Raw genomic sequence first — 19,533 nt, 5'->3', positions numbered from 1 at the left:
CTGCACTGAGACTAAAAAAGGAGGACAAAAGTGGAAGGGGTGAGACCAATTAGGAGACTATTATAGGTGGAAGATGATGGAGGCTTGGATTAAAGCGGTGGAAAAACAAGTAGAGGAGAATTAATAGATTTGAGATATATTTCAGAGGTAGAATCAACAGGACTTGAAGATAGACTGAATGATGGGTGTGAGGGAAAACAAAGTGCGAAGTGTGATGTTCAAGTTTTGGCTTGGGCAGCGGAGTAAATATATGTGCCATTTACTGAGTTGGACAAGTGTGGAAGGGGAACAAAGTGGGGGAGAAATCAAGAATTTCAGTATCAGTGTATTGGTGGCAATGCCACTAAAATGGGTGTGTCTGTGTGTGTGTGACATTTTTCTAGAAATAAATATGAAAAAGTATGGAAAAGGAAAGGAAAGACTAGGGAAAAGGATAGGGACAGAATGAGAATAAATAGAAAATAGAATTCCCAAAGGGAAGATGAAGGGTGAGGGTGGGGACTAGTGCATATCAGGACTGCTGAGGGTGTGTAATACGAAAAACACATATTCAACATTATACTGCAATTTTTAAAAAAAAATTGGGGGAAAAAACCCTGTGGTTTTCGTAATACAGATTACAGAAAGTAAATGGCGAAGAATCATATCTGGTGGGTCCATACAAAAGGTAGATTCTGTCATCCACTTACTGGTGAGTTTTTAGGAAGGGATGCATCACAGTCCCCAGTGGGAGGCAAGGAATGTAATTCTTGTGTTCATCCAAAACAGAACACGGGTTAAAAAAAAAAAAAAAGATTCATTGACACTGAGCCAGATGAAGGGAGATGAGCAGGCAGGATAAAAATAGAGAAAGGAAAGACAAAGAGAAATGGGTGGAGAATTTTTCCAGCAAGCAAAGACGTCTGGGCCGTCATGCCTATGCCTATGCAGGTGCTAGTGGTCACCTGGGTTTGAATCCCAGCCCTGCCACTTAGTGGTGGCTGATCGTGGGCATGTCAGGTAACTTCTCAAGCCCCGACTTTTGTATTTGTAAAGCAAAGATAATGATAACATCTACCTCATAAGGTGATTGTCAGGGTTAGGAGAAATAATTTGTAAGAAGTGCTCAACAACACGCCTGGCACACAGGAAGAGCTCAATAAATGTTAGCTGCCTTTATGTAGCTGACTATTTACAGATGCATGATTACTAGAAAGTCGTTACTGTAGGTGTGTGTGTTCCTTCTCCCTTCCCTATGGCTATGGTGACTTTGCCCTCTTAGCTTCAAAACTGTATTGTTCACTGTACCAAGAAAAAGTTTTTATAATTTGTTAAAAGTATAGGAGGATTTAATTAATATTTATAAAGAATTGTAAAACAAGCAAAGCTATGAGGCTTTACCTGTTGCAAATTAGTGAAAATGCCCCAGCTGATTACGTAGCCAAAACGATGTTTCTCATCTATTTCTAGAAATGTTAGCTATAACTTAAAATTTGTTATTGAACTCCCCTAGAGAGGCAAATAATTGACTTCTAAACTTATTCTTTGAAAATCTCCAAAGACAGAGATGATGTTCTAAGGAGACCCTCTTCACTATGAATCACTCTAAAATCTGTATTTTCTCAGTCCTAATAATATTATGAAGACATATGAAGATATTCTGTCGGAAAACATAACAATATAAGCACCCCATTACATGTAGAAACATCACAGTTGAGATCTCCCCACTTTAAACTAAATTGGAACTACCTTATGGAACATTGTATTCTCTTTTTCTTTCTCTCTCTCTGGCTGCTACAGGAAGATAGGGTTTTATTATCTGTCATACATATGCTTTAGAATTATAATGCAGAATTATGTCCAACCTTTAGACTTAGAAAAATTTGTTTACAAATTGTGGAAAAACTCAAAACATTCTAAGATCAAATCTGGACTCCACAGCTATTGGCAATATCATACTGAGGGAACTGCCTTAACTTCTCCGAACTTCAGTTTTCTTATATAAAATGGGAGTAACTAAATAAGATAACAGATGTTAACATACTGTAAAGGTGAAGATTATGTTCTTTGTGGTTAGTTAGAACCAACTAGTTCTGTAGTTTTGGATGAGTTGTTTAATACCTCAAGGAGTCAGTTAAATGGTGGTATTAATTTAATAATTTAGTTAAAATATTAAACGGCAGTAATAGTATCTACTTCTTAGGCTGTTATGCATGGAGCACAGTATTATTATTCAAAATGTATTAATCAAAAATGTATTCAGTAAATGTTCTCTTTCATCCTTCTGTACGAGGAAAATAGTGCTAATTAACTTTCAGAATTAATTCTTCTGGAAAAATATAATACCTTATTAAAAATGCATGGGAATCAAGAACATTTAGAGCATCATGTGATCATGTGTAAGTGCTCTGTGATCACACTAGAAAAAAAAGTCAATGTTCTTAATTTCTCCCATTGCCCCAAGGAAGCAGAACATCTTTCCACCCTGAGGAAGATGTAGAGTGCAAGAGAAGTAAGCAGAGGTGGATTCTACCCATTCATCCTTGTGGAAGCACATGCAATTCGAGAAGATGAAGTGAGGAAGTGCATGCAGTACCTGGTCATCTCAGAGTCAGGGAACAGGCCTAGGTGGTAGTGGGGGTAGGGAGCTGAGAGAAGGAAGCTTTTGTCACACTCAACAGGGGAATAGTGCCTGGGAGAAGCAGGCTTATCGCACAGTTTGTTCACAGTGCTGTAAACAGGTTCCGGAGGCCTGGTGATACAAGAGGCAGACAAAGAGATGCATGGTTAGCACACACACTAAACAACTGTGCAACTAGCAGCATTTCACCATACTCAAAAGTGAACAACCCAAACAATGCCATGGGCTTCATCAGGCCTGAGTTAAGAGTCTCTTTAGGAAACAGGTTCTCGGCTTAGGATTTAGAACTTCGGCTGACATGTGGCATGACTAAAATCCATGTGTCAGATACCTCAGTAGAGTTATAATCATCCTTTAAATGCTATATCTTTTTGGATAAGCCAGTCTGAAATGCCAGACTTTGGGATTCTCTGGCACGGCTCCTTCTTAAACTTGAATCTCATCTTTTTTTTTTTCTTTTCTTAATTTTGTTTATTTTTTATACAGCAGGTTCTTATTAGTTATCCATTTTATACATATTAGTGTATACACGTCAATCCCAATCTCCCAATCCATCACACACACACACACACACACACACCCCACTTTCCCCCCTTGTTGAATCTCATCTTAAATGTGAACTTCAGAGACCTTCCCCGACCACTTTGGCCGGGACACCCTGTTACTTTTCACAGCACCTATTCATACTTCATAATATTTTTTCTCGGCATGAAATAATTTTTTTGTTTATTTTAAATTTTTATTGTCACTCTCACTACACCATAAATTCTATGAGGAGAGAGACTACGTTTATTTTGTTAACCACTTAAAATATAGTCTGGCACACAGTACATATTCTATTAACTATTAGTTGACTGCATGTATGAATGAATACAACTTCCCACATTTATATTGCGTTTTTTTTTTTTTTTTTTGGTGCCTTGCGGGGGTTGGTCTTACCCAGGAATCTAATAGGTTATATGACCTGAGTGGTTCCTCCATATATTTATTCAGAGTTTGTCCCCCAATAATTGACTTCAGAAAGTTTTCTACAAAGAGGATAATCATTTTAGTAAAATTTCTATTAAGTGAATTCATCTAGGGATACTGTAACATTATCTAAAGTAGCAACATTTTTATAGCTGCTATTTACAAACATGCATAGTATGACTGGGTAAAATTTTCTACAACTTTTGGTCACAGATCCATGTAAAAACAAAGTCCTTGGTTATTAAAACAGTTTTTTCACAACTCTATTCGCCACTTTTTAAACACATGGTCTGAAATTACTACCAATGCCTTTCCAATAAGGTAAGAATGGAAAGATCGGAACTTAAATGGAAGTACCCCTGGCAGTCTGGGCCATGGACCCAGGAAGGGTAGGCTTAGCCGGGAAGGTAAGGAGCGTGTCAGGAAACCGGGCGATACCCATGAGGTCATACCCAGGGGAGGCAGATAGCGCCCCTAAGGGCCACAAGACACCAGAGGCCATGTTGGTGGCCGCGTGCCTGAACAAAGGCACAGGAAGTGAGGGCACAGTCTGTGTTTCTGTAGCCCTAGCTCCCAACATGGCCCCTAATGTATAACAGGTGCTCAGTCAATGCTTCCTGAACTGACTGAGGATGGAGAACAGGGAAGAAAGGAGGATAAACAAAGCATTAAAAACAAACTACCTAGTTTATAATATTACTGTGGACAATCATGGCTTAGAATACTGTCTAGAGACTTGGATTCTTCTCTAACACAAAGCTTTCCACCACATGGAAAGAGATTCCTTGATCTGTTTATTTTGTATAACACAGTAGAAGGGCTGAGGAGTAGGCAGGAGGAATCTGGAGGCCTATTTTGTCCTCCAGAATAACTATCTCAGTGGTAAAATGAAGTACTTTGGCTTGTTCTATCCCAGTGGCTAACCCTGTAACATTTACAAGAAGAATTAAAGGTTTTTAAAATAAAAGAGCCAGACTTTTTTCTTACATTAGGGAATCTATTCTTAGGGAAGACAAGTGCTCCATTTTTTAAAAAATCTAGTAAGCTTGTAAATTTCTGTTTATCAATGATACATACACATAATTTATAATGGTAAACACCAGCCCTTAAAAAAGGCAGCTGCAAAATCATTCTTAAAAAGCTTTTTTGTTTTTAAATCAGTTTTTATAAGTAATTCACACTGTGTGAAGTAATGTAAAAGAAAAGATACTTTTAGTTAGCCACTGAAACACATCTTTTAAAATAATCAGATTGACTATTGTTTGATTTAGAGGGAGGGGGTCTGTTTTTGCTTTGTTGATATAATCAGCTTTATGAAGATTAATGTACATTTCCCATAGTTTTAGAGACAGAAAGACTCATGATTCTGGTTAAAGTTGCCTTGGGAGATCACAGTCTTATTTGTACCTAAAATGTGTTGTCTACACAAAAATTCAGCTTGGAAAAAGCTTTGTATTAATAGGCTGCATAAATATGAATTAAATAAGAAATGAAGAGGCATGCAAGAGCTCTATGGGAATTATTCTGGGTAGGTTATCACAAGAGGACCTGCTATTATTCTCCAATTTTTCCATGCTGAAATAGAGCCACTGTGGCAGAGATGGCTGGATTGCTTCCCAAACATTAATTTTTCCTATTTCTTATCCTTTTTTCTTATTAATAGATATCAACTTTTTCATTGGGCACTTTTCCTGTAATAAAGACTTTATTTCTCAGCCTTGTAGATGGATGTGGTTGTGGGATTCCTGAGATGGCTGCTTAAAGGGAAGCTACTTTAGCTGAGACCCCTGCAATTGTATTCTCTCCCACGTCCTCCCTCTGCTGACCTGGAACCCAGATATGATGGTTGGAGCTTCAACAGTCACACTGGACCATGAAGCAACCTTGAGAATGAAGGCAAACGATACAGATTGTAGAGCATAATGGTAAAGCTTGTGTCACTGATGACATGGAGTGATACTATACCAACTCTGGACTACCTACTCTGGATATCTTCTTTGTATAAAAATGAACTATCTTGTTTAAGCGAGTGTAATTTTTTGTTATATAAATAGGACTTAATATTAACAGATATACTCCTACAAAATGTAAGACTGATCATCTAATACAAAGAAATAACTACAGATAGGGCCTACCATAAGGTACTAATACATTTAACTCTATCAGAAGTCCAAATAACACTTTTTTTGTACAGAGAAAAATTTAAAGAACGTTATTTTCTGACTATATAATTTAGAACCCCTGGCTGTTTAGAGAACCCACTGAATCTTTATTAAAAAAAATACATATATAAAATGGTAGCTGAAGTGTCCATCGACAGATGAATGGATAAAGAAGATGTGGCACATATGTTACATCAGTGGAATATTACTCAGCCATAAAAAGAAATGAAATTGAGTTATTTGTAGTGAGGTGGATGGACCCAGAGTCTGTCATACAGAGTGAAGTAAGTCAGAAAGAGAAAAACAAATACCATATGCTAACACATACATATGGAATCTAAAAAAAAAAAATGGTTCTGAAGAACCTAGGGGCAGGACAGGAATAAAGACGCAGATGTAGAGAATGGACTTGAGGACACGGGGAGGGGGAAGGGTAAGCTGGGACGAAGTGAGAGAGTGGTATGGACTTATATACACTACCAAATGTAAAATAGATAGCTAGTGGGAAGCAGCCACATAGCACAGGGAGATCAGCTCAGTGCTTTGTGACCACCTAGAGGGGTGGGATAGGGAGGGTGGGAGGGAGACACAAGAGGGAGGAGATATGGGGATATATGTATATGTAGAACTGATTCACTTTGTTATAAAGCAGAAACTAACACACCATTGTAAAGCAATTATACTCCCATAAAGATGTTAAAAAAAAAAAAAATGGTAGCTGATCTAAACTGCCAGCCCAGGGCCTAAGAATAAAGGAATCAATGACTTCCTTGAGGCCATAGAACACTGTCATGGTGATGTCATTTCAGTAACGTTGCACTTTCTGCCTAAAGAGCTTATTCAATCTTCTCAGTCTGATGTTGTCTCCACAGACCAAGAAAATGATGTTACCAATTTTCTTCTAGTCTTCTTACCTTGGTAGCACTATATTTTGAGACAAATTATCAGAATCAAAGCTGGCTAATACATACATACCTTAAGAAAAAAAAATCCTACCCGTATTGTACTCATTTAAATTAGGGAAGACATTTTAGTCTCTGAACTCTACAATAAATTCAAGACAAAAAAAAGAAAAAATGAGGTCCAGCACACTATTCAGTGCTGAACTTGTGAGCCTTTTACCTATATTTTTTGGAACCATTTTATGACCAAAATATTATTTCACAACTCACATGTTTAGAAGATTTGGTGTTTGGGGCAGGCTTAAATATCTTGGATTTTAGAAAGTCACTTCCAGATTGTTTCATAGTGGCTTGATTCTTTGCCTAAGCTTAATTACTCTTGATTCAAAGTTTTATCAAACTCAATCAAAAGAGATACAGCTACTCATATTGCAGGCTTATTTTTACCTATCACTCAGCTTTGATTCCTTTTCTGTTTTTTTTGCATGTTATCTTGTACAGTCACTGGCTAAAGAGTAGACATATGAAATCCAGTTTCTTTTCTTGATTGTGAGAACACTTGATATCTCAGAAGATGGGTAGATGAAAAAACACCAAAACATGACAAAACACTTGACAGGCTTGACAAAGACTTCTTGAAACACTGACGAAGTCCTCATGCAACCAAACAACTAAATTAAAAATATCAGCGAGAATCTCCTTTTACGTGACATAAAAATGGGGTTCACATTTGAAGGTTTCTGTCTGCTAGCTTTATTACAGTCCTAGAATTCTATTATGTGTTACGTACTATACCAGCCACAGTAAAATATCCAGTAATTACTACTACTGTCTGAACATAGGAAATGGCACATAGCGGGTACTTTAGAAATGTCCCTTTGAATGAATGGATGGAGATGTATATCTATAGGTATAGATATAGATTTTTTTATAAACATTCTCCACTGAGAGAAATGAAGAAAGACTTCTGGCATTTTCAAGAAGCCCTAAGTTATTCTGAATCGCCTAACTAGGTTTAAAATTTTTAGACCATCATTAACTACAGGTTAGATGACAGAAGGACAGAAACTCCAAAATTGTCAGGAACTGACAGGTTTTTTTCTTTTTTAAAAATTTTTTAATGATCTCAAATTACTTCTTTATTTCAATACTAGGAACTGACGGCTTTAAATACTGGGTGTGCACAGTTTATCAACTCTCAGAGGGATGGGCTTCATGGATATGCAAGTCTGGCCACAGCAATGCCTGCTCTCACTTCCTGTGAGAGTCACCCCACAAGCTCGGGGCCCCTCAAAGGCTTCTCAGCCTTGAGTTCCATAAAGCCTAATGCCAGCAGACAGCATCCTTAGTATTTCCCTGCAGTTATATTCTCTGTGACCTCTCTGCCAGACAGACAAGAAACGCCAACTTATGAGCTGTCACGGGGATCTGGGTGGCAAGAACAGATGTCACCATCACTTCCAATGTATGCAGTAAAGAAGTGTCACAGGGAAAGCCAGACACAATTGAAAGGGCCTGTTTATCCCATTGCAAACCTCCAGAGTAGCCTAGGTCAGAAGGTAATGAATATGGAAATCCAATCCAAGGTACTTACTGGCTCTCTTCATTTTGTGGATGCCGCCAGAAGGGGGGAAAGGTAGTTAGAGATATTAGTGTAATTTCTAAGTGAATTTATAAACAAATCATTTATCTTGCTGTCCACTTATCAGGGGCCATGGATAAATGGCTTTGTAGTCTCCAGTGCTGAGCCATCAGCATTTATTTGCATATCTATGGGTTTATAATTGCAGGCTCTTATAGCATATAATTAGCACACCCTGGCCCTTGGTGATCTTTCTTTTCTCGGAACACCATTAGCACTTGCAATTTGTTCTGCTTTCTGGGGGCAGTTTCAATTGCTAGTCCACAATGCTGGTGTATTAGAGGCAGGTGCTTCACCTGACCCTATTCTAAGGAAAATTACCTTGCCTGCAACTGCTCCTTCCCATTTGCTCCACTTGACTCCAACCCAACTCAGTCCCTTCCCTAGCCAAAGCTGCTTGGACCAGGACTGGACCCCTGACTCTGCAACCACGGCTCGTACGGTAGTGCTCAAAAAAGTCAACGCCAATTAGATACACCTATGGAAAGTGAATAAAGGAGCAGAAAATAATTGTAAACTGGTAGCAGAAGGGAAAGATGCAGACAGGTATAGGGTAGCTGTAGCTGTGTCCATTAATTATAGAGCACCAAATTTTGTTGTGAAAAGTATCTAGCAGTTTCTTGAATCCAAAATAACGGTCTGGGTTCATTTTTTAAGGGGGCTATTAAGGCTCATGCTACTGAACTTCTCTGCTGGTTCCCATATGACGTTAGTTGTATAATGAAAATCAACTAACACATCCTACCGTATTTCCTTACTGGAGCTTAGGTCAGATCTTTTGTTTGCAATCAAAAGAGTGAAAATGAAACAGGTACTTCGTTTTCATTGTCCTTTTCCGATCACCTCAATTAGACTATGCCACTCAAAAATAAAAGACAAATGCTTGAACCTGAGACCAATACCGTGCTGATCCTGTCTTTAAAATTTTGTTCACTTTGCATTACTTTTATTTTCTAAAATACTGTATTAAAATATTATTATCTAGATTACTGAGTTTTCTGGTACCCCCCTTAAATGTTGCACTTGACCTGTGTGTTTCACTTGCCACACCCTAACTCCCAGCCCTGCACCAGGGACGAGTTAAATACAGTGACGATGAGGACAGCGATGGTGACTGTAAATACCCATCCGTATGGCACCTGAAGATAGGAGGTCAAAGGAATATGGCTCGTTTCTCTTAGAGGTACAGGAAGAGTGACTCACTTTACTGAGTTTTCCATGTCTCCATTAAAGGTACTGCTCTCAAAGTCCTCAGGCCATCTCAGGCAGGGTTCTCACCTCATTATACTGTCATATTTGGTGCACTGGGCTCTTTCCTTCTCTAGACTATTAGCTCATAGAGGATCAGGACCAAATCTCATTTATCTTTGTTTCCCCATAGCTTCCATGAGCATAAGAAGGTATGAATGAAGCACTGTCACAGAAAAGGACTAGAGCTGTAATAAAAAAAAACATGATCAGTACTTTTAATTCTCTCTTCCTGAGCTAGAGCTAAAAGGAAGAGCCTAAAATTGCAGTAGGAAGGATTTGGGTTATGTATTTGTATGCCTTTGACCATAAATCTCTCTGTCATATAGACTGAGATGGATAAATCTGTATACCATTCAGTTTCTCCAACCCTCATCCTGCTGTGACCTTCCTTGGCTGCCCTAAATGGGCAGGGAGCATCCAGCCCCATGCACTACCTTAGCAGGACATAGACCCAAACTGCCTTAATGGTGGCAGTTGGTTGGCCGAGGGCTTGGATGCTTAAGCATCTAGAATACTGCCTGATGTAATGTGGAGAAAAAGATGTTTAGATGTTTAAACCTTAAGAGCGTGCCTCACACTCTTCTTTATAAATAATACATTGCTTTTTGAGCAAAGGATTTGGAGAAGGAAGCATAAGAGGATTGAATTTCAGGCCTGGGCTAATAGGTCTTAAGCACAGAATTTTGGGAAGCCTAAAAGTAATTAGGGGATAAAAGAGAATATCGGATCAAGGAGTGAACTATGTGGCTCAACACATGAATCTGACATTATAATGATAAGGATTAAGGAAGAGGCTGATTTCTCTTACACTTGAAGCAGAAAAGTGTTAGCCATTTGGCGAAGGTACTATCAGGAACTTAAAAGTCTGATATAGAGAGATCTAGAGAACAGATTGGTCTAGATGATTTGTAAGAGCCCATTCATCCCCTTAATTCTAGCATCATCAGATTGGGCCCCCAAAGACTTTTACCACTGGGGCCCTTGGAGTAGACGCCTATTGGTACCACACTCACGTAACTTTTACAAAACTTAGCTTCCTCATTTTCATGATACTAAAAAACCTCTGTAGACCAGCAAAGCTGTGAATTGTAAAATTCTACACAGAAGTAAATTATTATGAAGCAGTGTGGTGAGTGCAAAGAAACAGAGCTAGGTTTGGATTCTGGTTCTCCAAATTCTACCCTGTGTGAACTGCTGTTTCTTCACTTCTCTCAGCCTCAGCATCCTCATTTGTAAAGTGGGCACAGCAATACCAGCCTGAGGGTAGCTGTGAGAAATAGAGGAAGAATGCACCTAAAGCACCGAGCTCAGTGCAGGGCGCTCACTGCGACCTCATCAAACAGCAGCCATGTTATCGCGATTATTACCCTCAGGCACTCACACTGCAGAGAAGCAAAGCCTCTGAGAATGCTGCTCTCACTTTATTATAATGTGGAGGGAAGTAACAATCAGTGGTTTTCAGTATCACAAAAGGCACTGGCTAATAGTGCCTCCTAAAGGCTCACTTTTGCTCCTGATTCTAAAGGCAATTGATCCTGTATCAGAGCCACGTGAGGGTGATGCTCACTTTCTCTGAGCTCCTCAATTATTTTCTTTGCCTTTAACAAGACATCATCCCCAACCCTAACCCCAAATTTATGCCTGCACCTTCATAATGATTTGCTTTCCTGTGTGGCTCACAGCTGTGGTGTCATAGCAAACTGTTGGGCCGTAAGTAATTTGTTATTAATAATAGTCATGTACCATAATCTATAAATATTTACTTTTTAAAAACAGAAATTAGGATGGAATCCCCATTTTCTCTATATAAACATCACTCTCAGTTATATTTTACTATGCTTATTGAGGAGAGAAATGGCAGACCATTTAAAGTTATTTTAAAAGTTTTGCATTATTAAGTGTTTTATTTCCTCAAAAGAATGTTTGGGTTTCAGCAAAATTGGCCCCTTTTATGACAGTGGGTTATAAATGGTTCATGAGTGTTTTACTGGAATAAGATGTTGAAAGTCGATGACCTTGACAATGATGACTATTAACAGGCATATTTCCAAAGAATGTAGGAATCACAGTACTGTGGTATTGGGTGAATGTGTCCAGCTACAATAGTATTTTTGTGGCATTCTGAAAGATGTTGAAACAAATATGATCTAAGACACCAGATCAGGACAGCCAGACCAAGGCCTTTGAGACATGGATTTGAATTGTTGGAGGAACGTTTAATTATGTCCTGTTGTAGTGTTTAAACTCTTTTATTCTTTGTAAACCTACTTTTAAAGATTAAAAAAAAATTTTTAAACTGACCTCATGGAATAAAATATAAATCTACAGAAAAAAATCAGGTTAATAGTTACATAGCATCTTGATGGAAAAGAAAATATTAAGCATAGGATAAATAGAAGAAATCACATAAAAGATGAGAGATTTGACTACATAAAATGTAAAACAACGGAAGTAAAAAAACCTTACAAACAAGAAACAAGCTGGGGAAACATCTACTCAAATATATTTATCAATATTTTAAAGATGTTCCTACAACTCAATAAGAAAGAACACAAACTTTCAATAGAAAATAGAGGCTGTACCGCATGGCACAGGGATATCGGCTCGGTGCTTTGTGACCGCCTGGAGGGGTGGGATAGGGAGGGGGGGAGGGAGGGAGACGCAAGAGGGAAGAGATATGGGAACATATGTATATGTATAACTGATTCACTTTGTTATAAAGCAGAAACTAACACACCATTGTAAAGCAATTATACCCCAATAAAGATGTTAAAAAAAAAAAAAGAAAATAGAGGCTGCTAGTGCCCAATCACAAAAGAGGAAATAAAAATGACAAATAGACACACAAATATAAATGTTTAACCTCAGCAGGAATAAAGATAATACAAATTAAATGATACTCCCCCTTTGCCTGTTTAAAAATAACAAAGGATTTTCAAATCGATAAATCATTATTTAGTTGTGGTATGGTAAGATAGACACTCATATTGCTGGTGCTATGAAGTGTAAAACCCCCTTAAAACATCTCAAGAAAGCAATTTGGCAATATATTTCAGGAGTTTTAGAAATAATCCTGCCCTTTGTTTCAGCAATTCTACCTCCTGTGTGCAATCTTAAGAAGAGAAAAAAAAAAGTGAATAAAGGCTTCCACAGAAAGTCTTTGTGGTCTGTTATAAGAGCAAAACAGAACAAAAGGAAACAATCAAAATGTCCAACAAAGAGATAAAGGTATAGAATATAAGATATATCCCCATGTTTAGTTATTAAAGTTAATATTCATGAAAAATTTTAATGATACAGGAAAATATTTTATTGGAGTACAAAATTATATATGGGGTTGTCGGGGAATGGGAAGTGAGAACACCTAATTCTCTTACCACTTGGGAAAGAGATTTGAACTAAGATGTGAAAGAAACCACAGGGGAAAGTAGGAGTCAGGTGCAGGGCGGGAGTGGGATGAAAGAGGGCTTTCTAGGAAGTGGTAATACACAGCACGTGCAAAGTTAAAGGGGAATCTGAAAACAAGCCCCATTTAGGGAATTTGTTAAAGGCTTGAGTAGGAGACAGACTTGAGAAGATGGGCAGGTCTTGCATACAACTATAATATTCAAAGGCGATGGGAAGCCATGGAGATTAGTGGGCACTGAATGCAATTAAAGGAGTTTAATCATTTTGACTGTTCATTTGCATATTCATTCATTCATTTCATAAATATTTACCAAAGGCCTCCTCTGTACCAGGCCCAGAGAGAGGTACTAGATATATATAGATTAGTGAATAAGATAAAATGTTCCCTCTGTCATTGAGCAAACTTTTTTTTGGCAAGGAAATTTGATTGCAAGGAACAGTGACTTATTTGAGCTACTTCAAGTAGTAGGACATATGCACATGGGAACTCAGAAAAAGCTGAACTGGCAGAGATGAGGAAGGGTGAGATCCGATGAGCTGGATCTTTATTCCAGAGCTTTCCCTTCAAGAGGACACCTTTCCTCTCTGTGCTATTTCTTTCTTCTCTCTCTACTCACCACTTTTGTTAACTGACAGCTTAGAAATGAGATACGCTCTACCTCACAGTTTCTGCTTGCTCTTAGCTTATGCTTCCTAATAACATCAACTTGCACATGACTCATGATGGACCCTCTGGCCTCCTTTACATCATTAACTATTAGCTTCTCCTTTCACTTATAGTTGCTCACTTGGCCTACTTTTTAATGAAAAATTCTTAAGAGAGAATTTGACAGACCTAGTTCACTTTTTTGAGTAAAGCACGTTATTGGTCACTGGCTAGCTTCTAAATTGGCCTCCTTTGGGTCAAGTACACACTCAGTCCTTTCGGGTCTGGCTGGGGGGGTGAGCCACCCGATCCTTTTGGGTTTGCCCTTTTGGCAGAGCTGTAGGCGGGGCACGACCATTTGAGGTAAGCTGGGCATCCCACTGGTATTCTAAGGTTTGGCCTGTGGAGTAACTACCCACATCTTCATATTCTCAGCCAGGTCTGTTCAAAGATGGTATAAAGAAAGCAAAACCATTCCTTTGGGAGAAAAATTTGGAAACAACACAAGAGTTTGAACAATAGAAAAATATGGGGAACATCACATTCCCCCCTGCCTCCAATAAGGTCCAAAGCTTAATATCTCACTAGGGTTTCTCTCTGTTTATCATGGTATTAAAACATAATATTGCAAAATGAAAACTCTACCTCTACAACAATAATTTTCTTTCCTCAGAGGCTCCAAGATGATTTCTATCTGTAACGCTGCAACTAAAGGTTTCTAAATCAGATTAGGTCTTGAGTTTTAAAATTCACACCTACGTACGAATTTCTGAATATGTTTAGCTAAATCATATCTTCTAAAACAGAATGCAATATGTTAATTCAACTATATACTTCAGTATGTCGAGTTTACATTATTAATACTGACTCTAGGGGAGAAAACCCCTTATGCCTTTAACTGAATGAAAGCTCAAGTGGAGTATAAGAGCAGCTCCCTTGGAGGAAAGATAATGTTCAAATATATGCTCTACTTATCAACAGGAAGGATGAACTGGCTTTAACCAAATCCCTTAAATGGGTTTCTTTTCCGTCCTTTAGGAAATGGTACATTTTCCTCTATTTCATGCAGCTGTTGTCATTTACTCTTTTGGGTCTGTTACTGCCGGCAGGTTATGAAGACTGTCTGGTAGCCAGGAAGGAAGGATAAGACATCCATAAGAACAAAAGATTGCTGTCACACTGCCTTGCCCTCTTTCCAGAGGATTGCACTTCTAAAATCGGATAAAGAGATAGCCTGAGGTCATAAGTTATCTTGAGTTGATGGTTCACATGCAACTAAAATTTACATTGATTGGTCCTTTCTTCCAGCCATATATTTTAGGAAGTTCCTGTGAATGTATGTATAACTTGTTCCTGGTTTCTAGCAGGGTCTCAATCCTACTTTCTCCATAAAGTCTCTGAAGTTTATGGAGGCGGACTGCAGATTTTTCTCTCTTCAAAACTCCTATATAGTGTATTCTTTATGATTGCCACTTCGTTTTGTACTCTGAGTATTTTAAATAATAATAACAACAACAACATCATCAACATCTACTTACAAATACCTCGGGAACTTACTGTGAGGCAGGCATTGTGCTACGTATGCTTTATATATCATATATTATGTAATTTACCCATTAATTCTAAGGCATATATAACACTATTATCTGCACGACTTAGCAGTACCTTGCCTCTTCTCACAGAGCTGACCTGTTAGTGGTAGGGATGGGCTTTGAATCCAGGTCGCCTAGCTGCAAAGCCTGGGTATGTAACCATTATGTTTTATTTTAAAAAATTCTCTGTCTAGCATATACTTTCCCTCAAGGGTCTAATTATGTTTCTCGGTCATCCTGGCAATTATAGCTCCTATTTTAAAGGCAGTAGAGAATAGAACAAAGAGAGCAAGCTGTGAGTCTGACTGTCTAGATTCAAGTTTCAGCCTCATTACTTAGAAACCATGTGATCTTGGGCAATTTGTTTAGCTCTGTGCCTCAGTTTCTTCTCTTGTGATCAGGAATAGTGCCTACCTCTTAAGGCCTGATGAGCATTAGACGGAATGATGCTTGAATAGCACTTAGCACAGCGCCTAACTGGCACTTAGTAAATGTCATGATTGCCACAGACTTTTTTTTTTTTTTTTTAGCGGTGCGCAGGCCTCTCACCGTTGTGGCCTCTCCCGCTGCGGAGCACAGTCTCCGGACGCGCAGGCTCAGCGGCCATGGCTCACGGGCCCAGCCGCTCCGCGGCATGTGGGATCTTCCCGGACCGGGGCACGAACCCGCGTCCCCTGCATCAGCAGGCGGACTCTCAACCACTGCGCCACCAGGGAAGCCCTGCCACAGACATTTAAACAAGAAATCTGGCAGTCGGGTACCCAGTTTATACATCCATCTTTAGTCCCTTTTGTGGATGTGAATTCATTCTTAAGAGTTGATTTCCTCTTATGATGACAAAACCATGTTTCTGGCCATGCTTAAGATTGCCAGATTTAGCACATAAAAATACAGGATGCTCAGTTAAATGTGAATCTCAGGTGAACAATGAATCATTTTTAATATAAATGTGCTAATATTGCATAGGACATATTTATACTGAAAACTGCTCGTTGTTTATCACAGTTGAAATCCAGTGTTTAAATTCAAATTTAAATGGGCATCATTATTTTATCTGGCAGCCAGATGGCCCTTTGCCTTGCAAGCTCTCCACTGTGTCGCCAGTATTCTGCCTTCCAGCATATACATTCACACTGTGGTATAATTTACTTGTTTACTCTGAGTCCCATTTTGGTTTGGTGCATTCTTTTAAGTCAGCAAATGTTCTTAATTTATTTTTGTATTCCCAGTATTCAATGCTATATCTCTATACCTATGCCCGAATTCATATCTATACTCAAATCTACACATAAGCTGGAGACAGATAATATTTAAATAAAAATTTGATCTAGATCATATTATATATATTATTATGCAGCTGTTTTTATTTAAAAAATTTAAATTGTATATTAGACATCCTTCCAAGTCAGTACACATAGCACCATCTACCTTTTCTCTAATAGCTGCAAAGACCTTCTTTATACATCAGTGGCAGTGGTATAAACTGCTGAACTTATGACCCAGAAATCCCACTTCCAGGAATGTGTCCTACAAAATTGAGTACAATAGGTATACACAGAATGTCATGGTTGCAAAGTCGTAAAAGCAAAACACTGGAAAAAACATGTATGGTCATCAGTATTGAACGGACATGTAAGTATTAAAAACATTGCCATGGAAACAGATTTGGTGACATGAAAAGATATTCACAACATATTATTAAATGAAGAATGCAGGTTAAAATAGTATATATGCAGTTTAATCCAATTTTTGTAAATAATAAAAAACAAAGTATGATCTCAATTTTATATAATAGATACTGAGAAAAAAAGAGTCTGGAAGCATATGTCAGGGAATTTACTGAATATCATGTCTGGGAAATATATCTACATAACATTTTTATTTTCTCTCAATATTGCATGTTTTCTAAATAACTTTTAAATGATTTAAAAAAGTGTTTATCGTATAAGCTGAGAGATAAAAAGCCATAAATCTGCATATGTAGTATGAGGCCAATTCTGTTAGAGGTATATCTCTATGCCTATATGTAAGTTTGGAAAAGTCACTGAAATGTTAACAGTGCTTTCTCTGAGTGGTGGAATTATAGGCAATGTTGATTTTCTTATTTTCCCATATTTTAAAATTATTAAAAAATTTTTCTTTTATTCCAGAGGACTATTAGAGATTTGTATTGGGTCTTGTTCAATTCAGCCCCAAAGATCTACATATTCTCAAACAACAGAAATGGAAAATATGCATTTTCCCATTATAGGGCTAATTTTTATTTAATAATGAGTAACTTTTATTTCTGTATGATGTATAGGTACTAACAAGTTATTATAAGAGTGGTAATGTAGCATTATGAAAACTGGTTATGACTAACAGCATGGCTTAATGGATATCACCATATTTGTTATTTAAATTTGTCAGAATCTCATATGTCTTGAGTTATACAAATATATTCAATATTAAGACGATTACACCGAGAATCCATCCCCATCCTCAAGCCAATGAACTTGCTGCTGGGACTCTGGCTGGACCTCCCCCTGCTTTGCACTCCTTGTCCATAAATACAGCCCATCCCTAATCCTCAAGGGACTCACTGGAGCTGGTTCACAGCATGTGTTTCTTAATTGCAGTTCCTCCACTCTTCCTGAATAAACTCAATTTCTGGTCATTTGAAAAAATAAAAAATAAAAACACTTAAAAAAAAAGAAGATTACAGTTAAGGTTTAGTCTGCTTCAGGGAAATTATGTGTTAACTAGGATCCTTTTATAGAAATGATGACAATTAAAACACATTTACAGCAACTGTAGTCTTTTTACTAATGCATCTACTCATTCATTTAACATATACTTATACACTTAGAAACCATACAGGGAGGCTATGGACATGGTGGAAAGAACATGAGCTTTCAGACTACAAAATCCGGGTTTGAATTCTGTTCTTCCACTTACTTAGCTGTGTGACTCTGGGGAAATTACTTAAATTGAATCTTGGCTGCCTTATCTAGAAAATGCTTTACCTTAAGCCCTACCTTATAGGATTGCTAGGAGATTAAATGAGATGCAATATACAAAGCCTTAAATAATCACTGCCATATGGTAGGAGCTCAATAAATAACTATATTTGTGTTCTATTTTTATGTATGAATCTAGATGATGTGGAAGATAAAAATCCGATCCAACATAGATTCTTCTCTCAAGCATCACTTTGTCTTAGAGAGATGATGTGCGTATGCGTGTGCGTGTGTGTGTTTAATCAAATAAGGCTAAAACCAGCTCCGTGTGATGGCGGGGAAGGATAGATTGTCTTGGGAATTCAAATGAAGAGGAAATGATATCCTGCAGAAAGAAGCAGGAACAATCTTATGAGGAGGCATCATTGGAGCTGGGACGAGAAAAATGGATAGTATTCGGACATGTGAAAATAAGGATGGCAATGGCTAAGGGAAGCATATGTTTGGTCGAGTGTTGCAAGAGCAGTCAGGGAGGCTGGTAAAGCTAGTTATCTGGTTAAGCTGGTTGGAGCATGGGGGCACGAAGGGGAAAAGTGGAAGATATGTCTGAAAATATGGTAATGCACAGCATATGAACCCATTTATAGCAGAGTTTCTATTTTAATAGACAAAATAAACTCCCTCAAATCTTGGGATTAGGTATATTTGAAGAATTTTATGAATATTTAATATTCTAGGTGGTAACACATTTTAGTGAAACACAAACCAAGTTTGAGTCCCAACTCTCCTACCTATCAGCTGTGCAGATTTAGTCAAGTTACCTCATCTTTCTGATTTTCAGTTCTGCACAATTGTGATAGATAGTATATGACAGGACTATTGTGAAAATAAACAGAAAAAAAAGTATCCAAATGACTTATCAGAATGCTTGACATTGGCAGAACTCAGCCAATATTAACTGTATTCCCCACAGTCACCAGACTATTCTCATCATTTCCCAAACCTCCCCTCCCTCCCTGCCAAACACATTTTTGGGATAATCATACCGACGGACCTCTTGTTCATGCTCTGAGGAATTTTAAATAAGAGATCTCTCCTTGTATGCTGTTGTCCAAGGTATTTCCAGCAGGCTGAGTAAGAGCACAAAACACCCAGAGGGATGAGATAATCGGCACTGAAGTCCATCTGCAAAGAGGACTCCTGGCCAATAAGGAGGATCTAGACAGGACTGCTTCTTTTGGGAAATCCCAACTAGACCAGTACATCCAATGGAAGCAAAAGCTGCTTTTAAATGAACTACTGAAAGGAAGATACAGCAGTGAAACCAGATGGAGGAGATTTTTCTTTTTCTTTTTAAGATTATCAATAGAGTGGAGGCTTCCATCTACCATATCTAACCAAT

General features: G+C 38.1%; 1 protein-coding gene across 3 annotated transcripts in view; it reads right to left on the bottom strand.

Annotated features, from left to right (window-relative positions):
- DLG2 (discs large MAGUK scaffold protein 2) overlaps window positions 1–19,533 on the bottom strand; it is a 2,046,181-nt gene that overhangs the window by 484,958 nt on the left and 1,541,690 nt on the right. For all 3 annotated transcript variants that reach the window (XM_029208176.1, XM_029208177.1, XM_029208181.1), the window contains one exon: window positions 2,576–2,731. In XM_029208176.1, coding sequence (XP_029064009.1) covers window positions 2,576–2,731 — 156 coding nt within the window. The remainder of the gene's footprint in view (window positions 1–2,575; window positions 2,732–19,533) is intronic.

This window comes from Monodon monoceros, unplaced genomic scaffold (genome assembly GCF_005190385.1).
Source record: "Monodon monoceros isolate NGI ecotype Baffin Bay Population unplaced genomic scaffold, NGI_Narwhal_1 Super_Scaffold_7, whole genome shotgun sequence".
NCBI classification, from domain to species: domain Eukaryota; kingdom Metazoa; phylum Chordata; class Mammalia; order Artiodactyla; family Monodontidae; genus Monodon; species Monodon monoceros.
The sequence above is the reverse complement of the archived record's forward strand: the minus strand, read 5'-3'. Positions and strand labels throughout refer to the sequence as shown.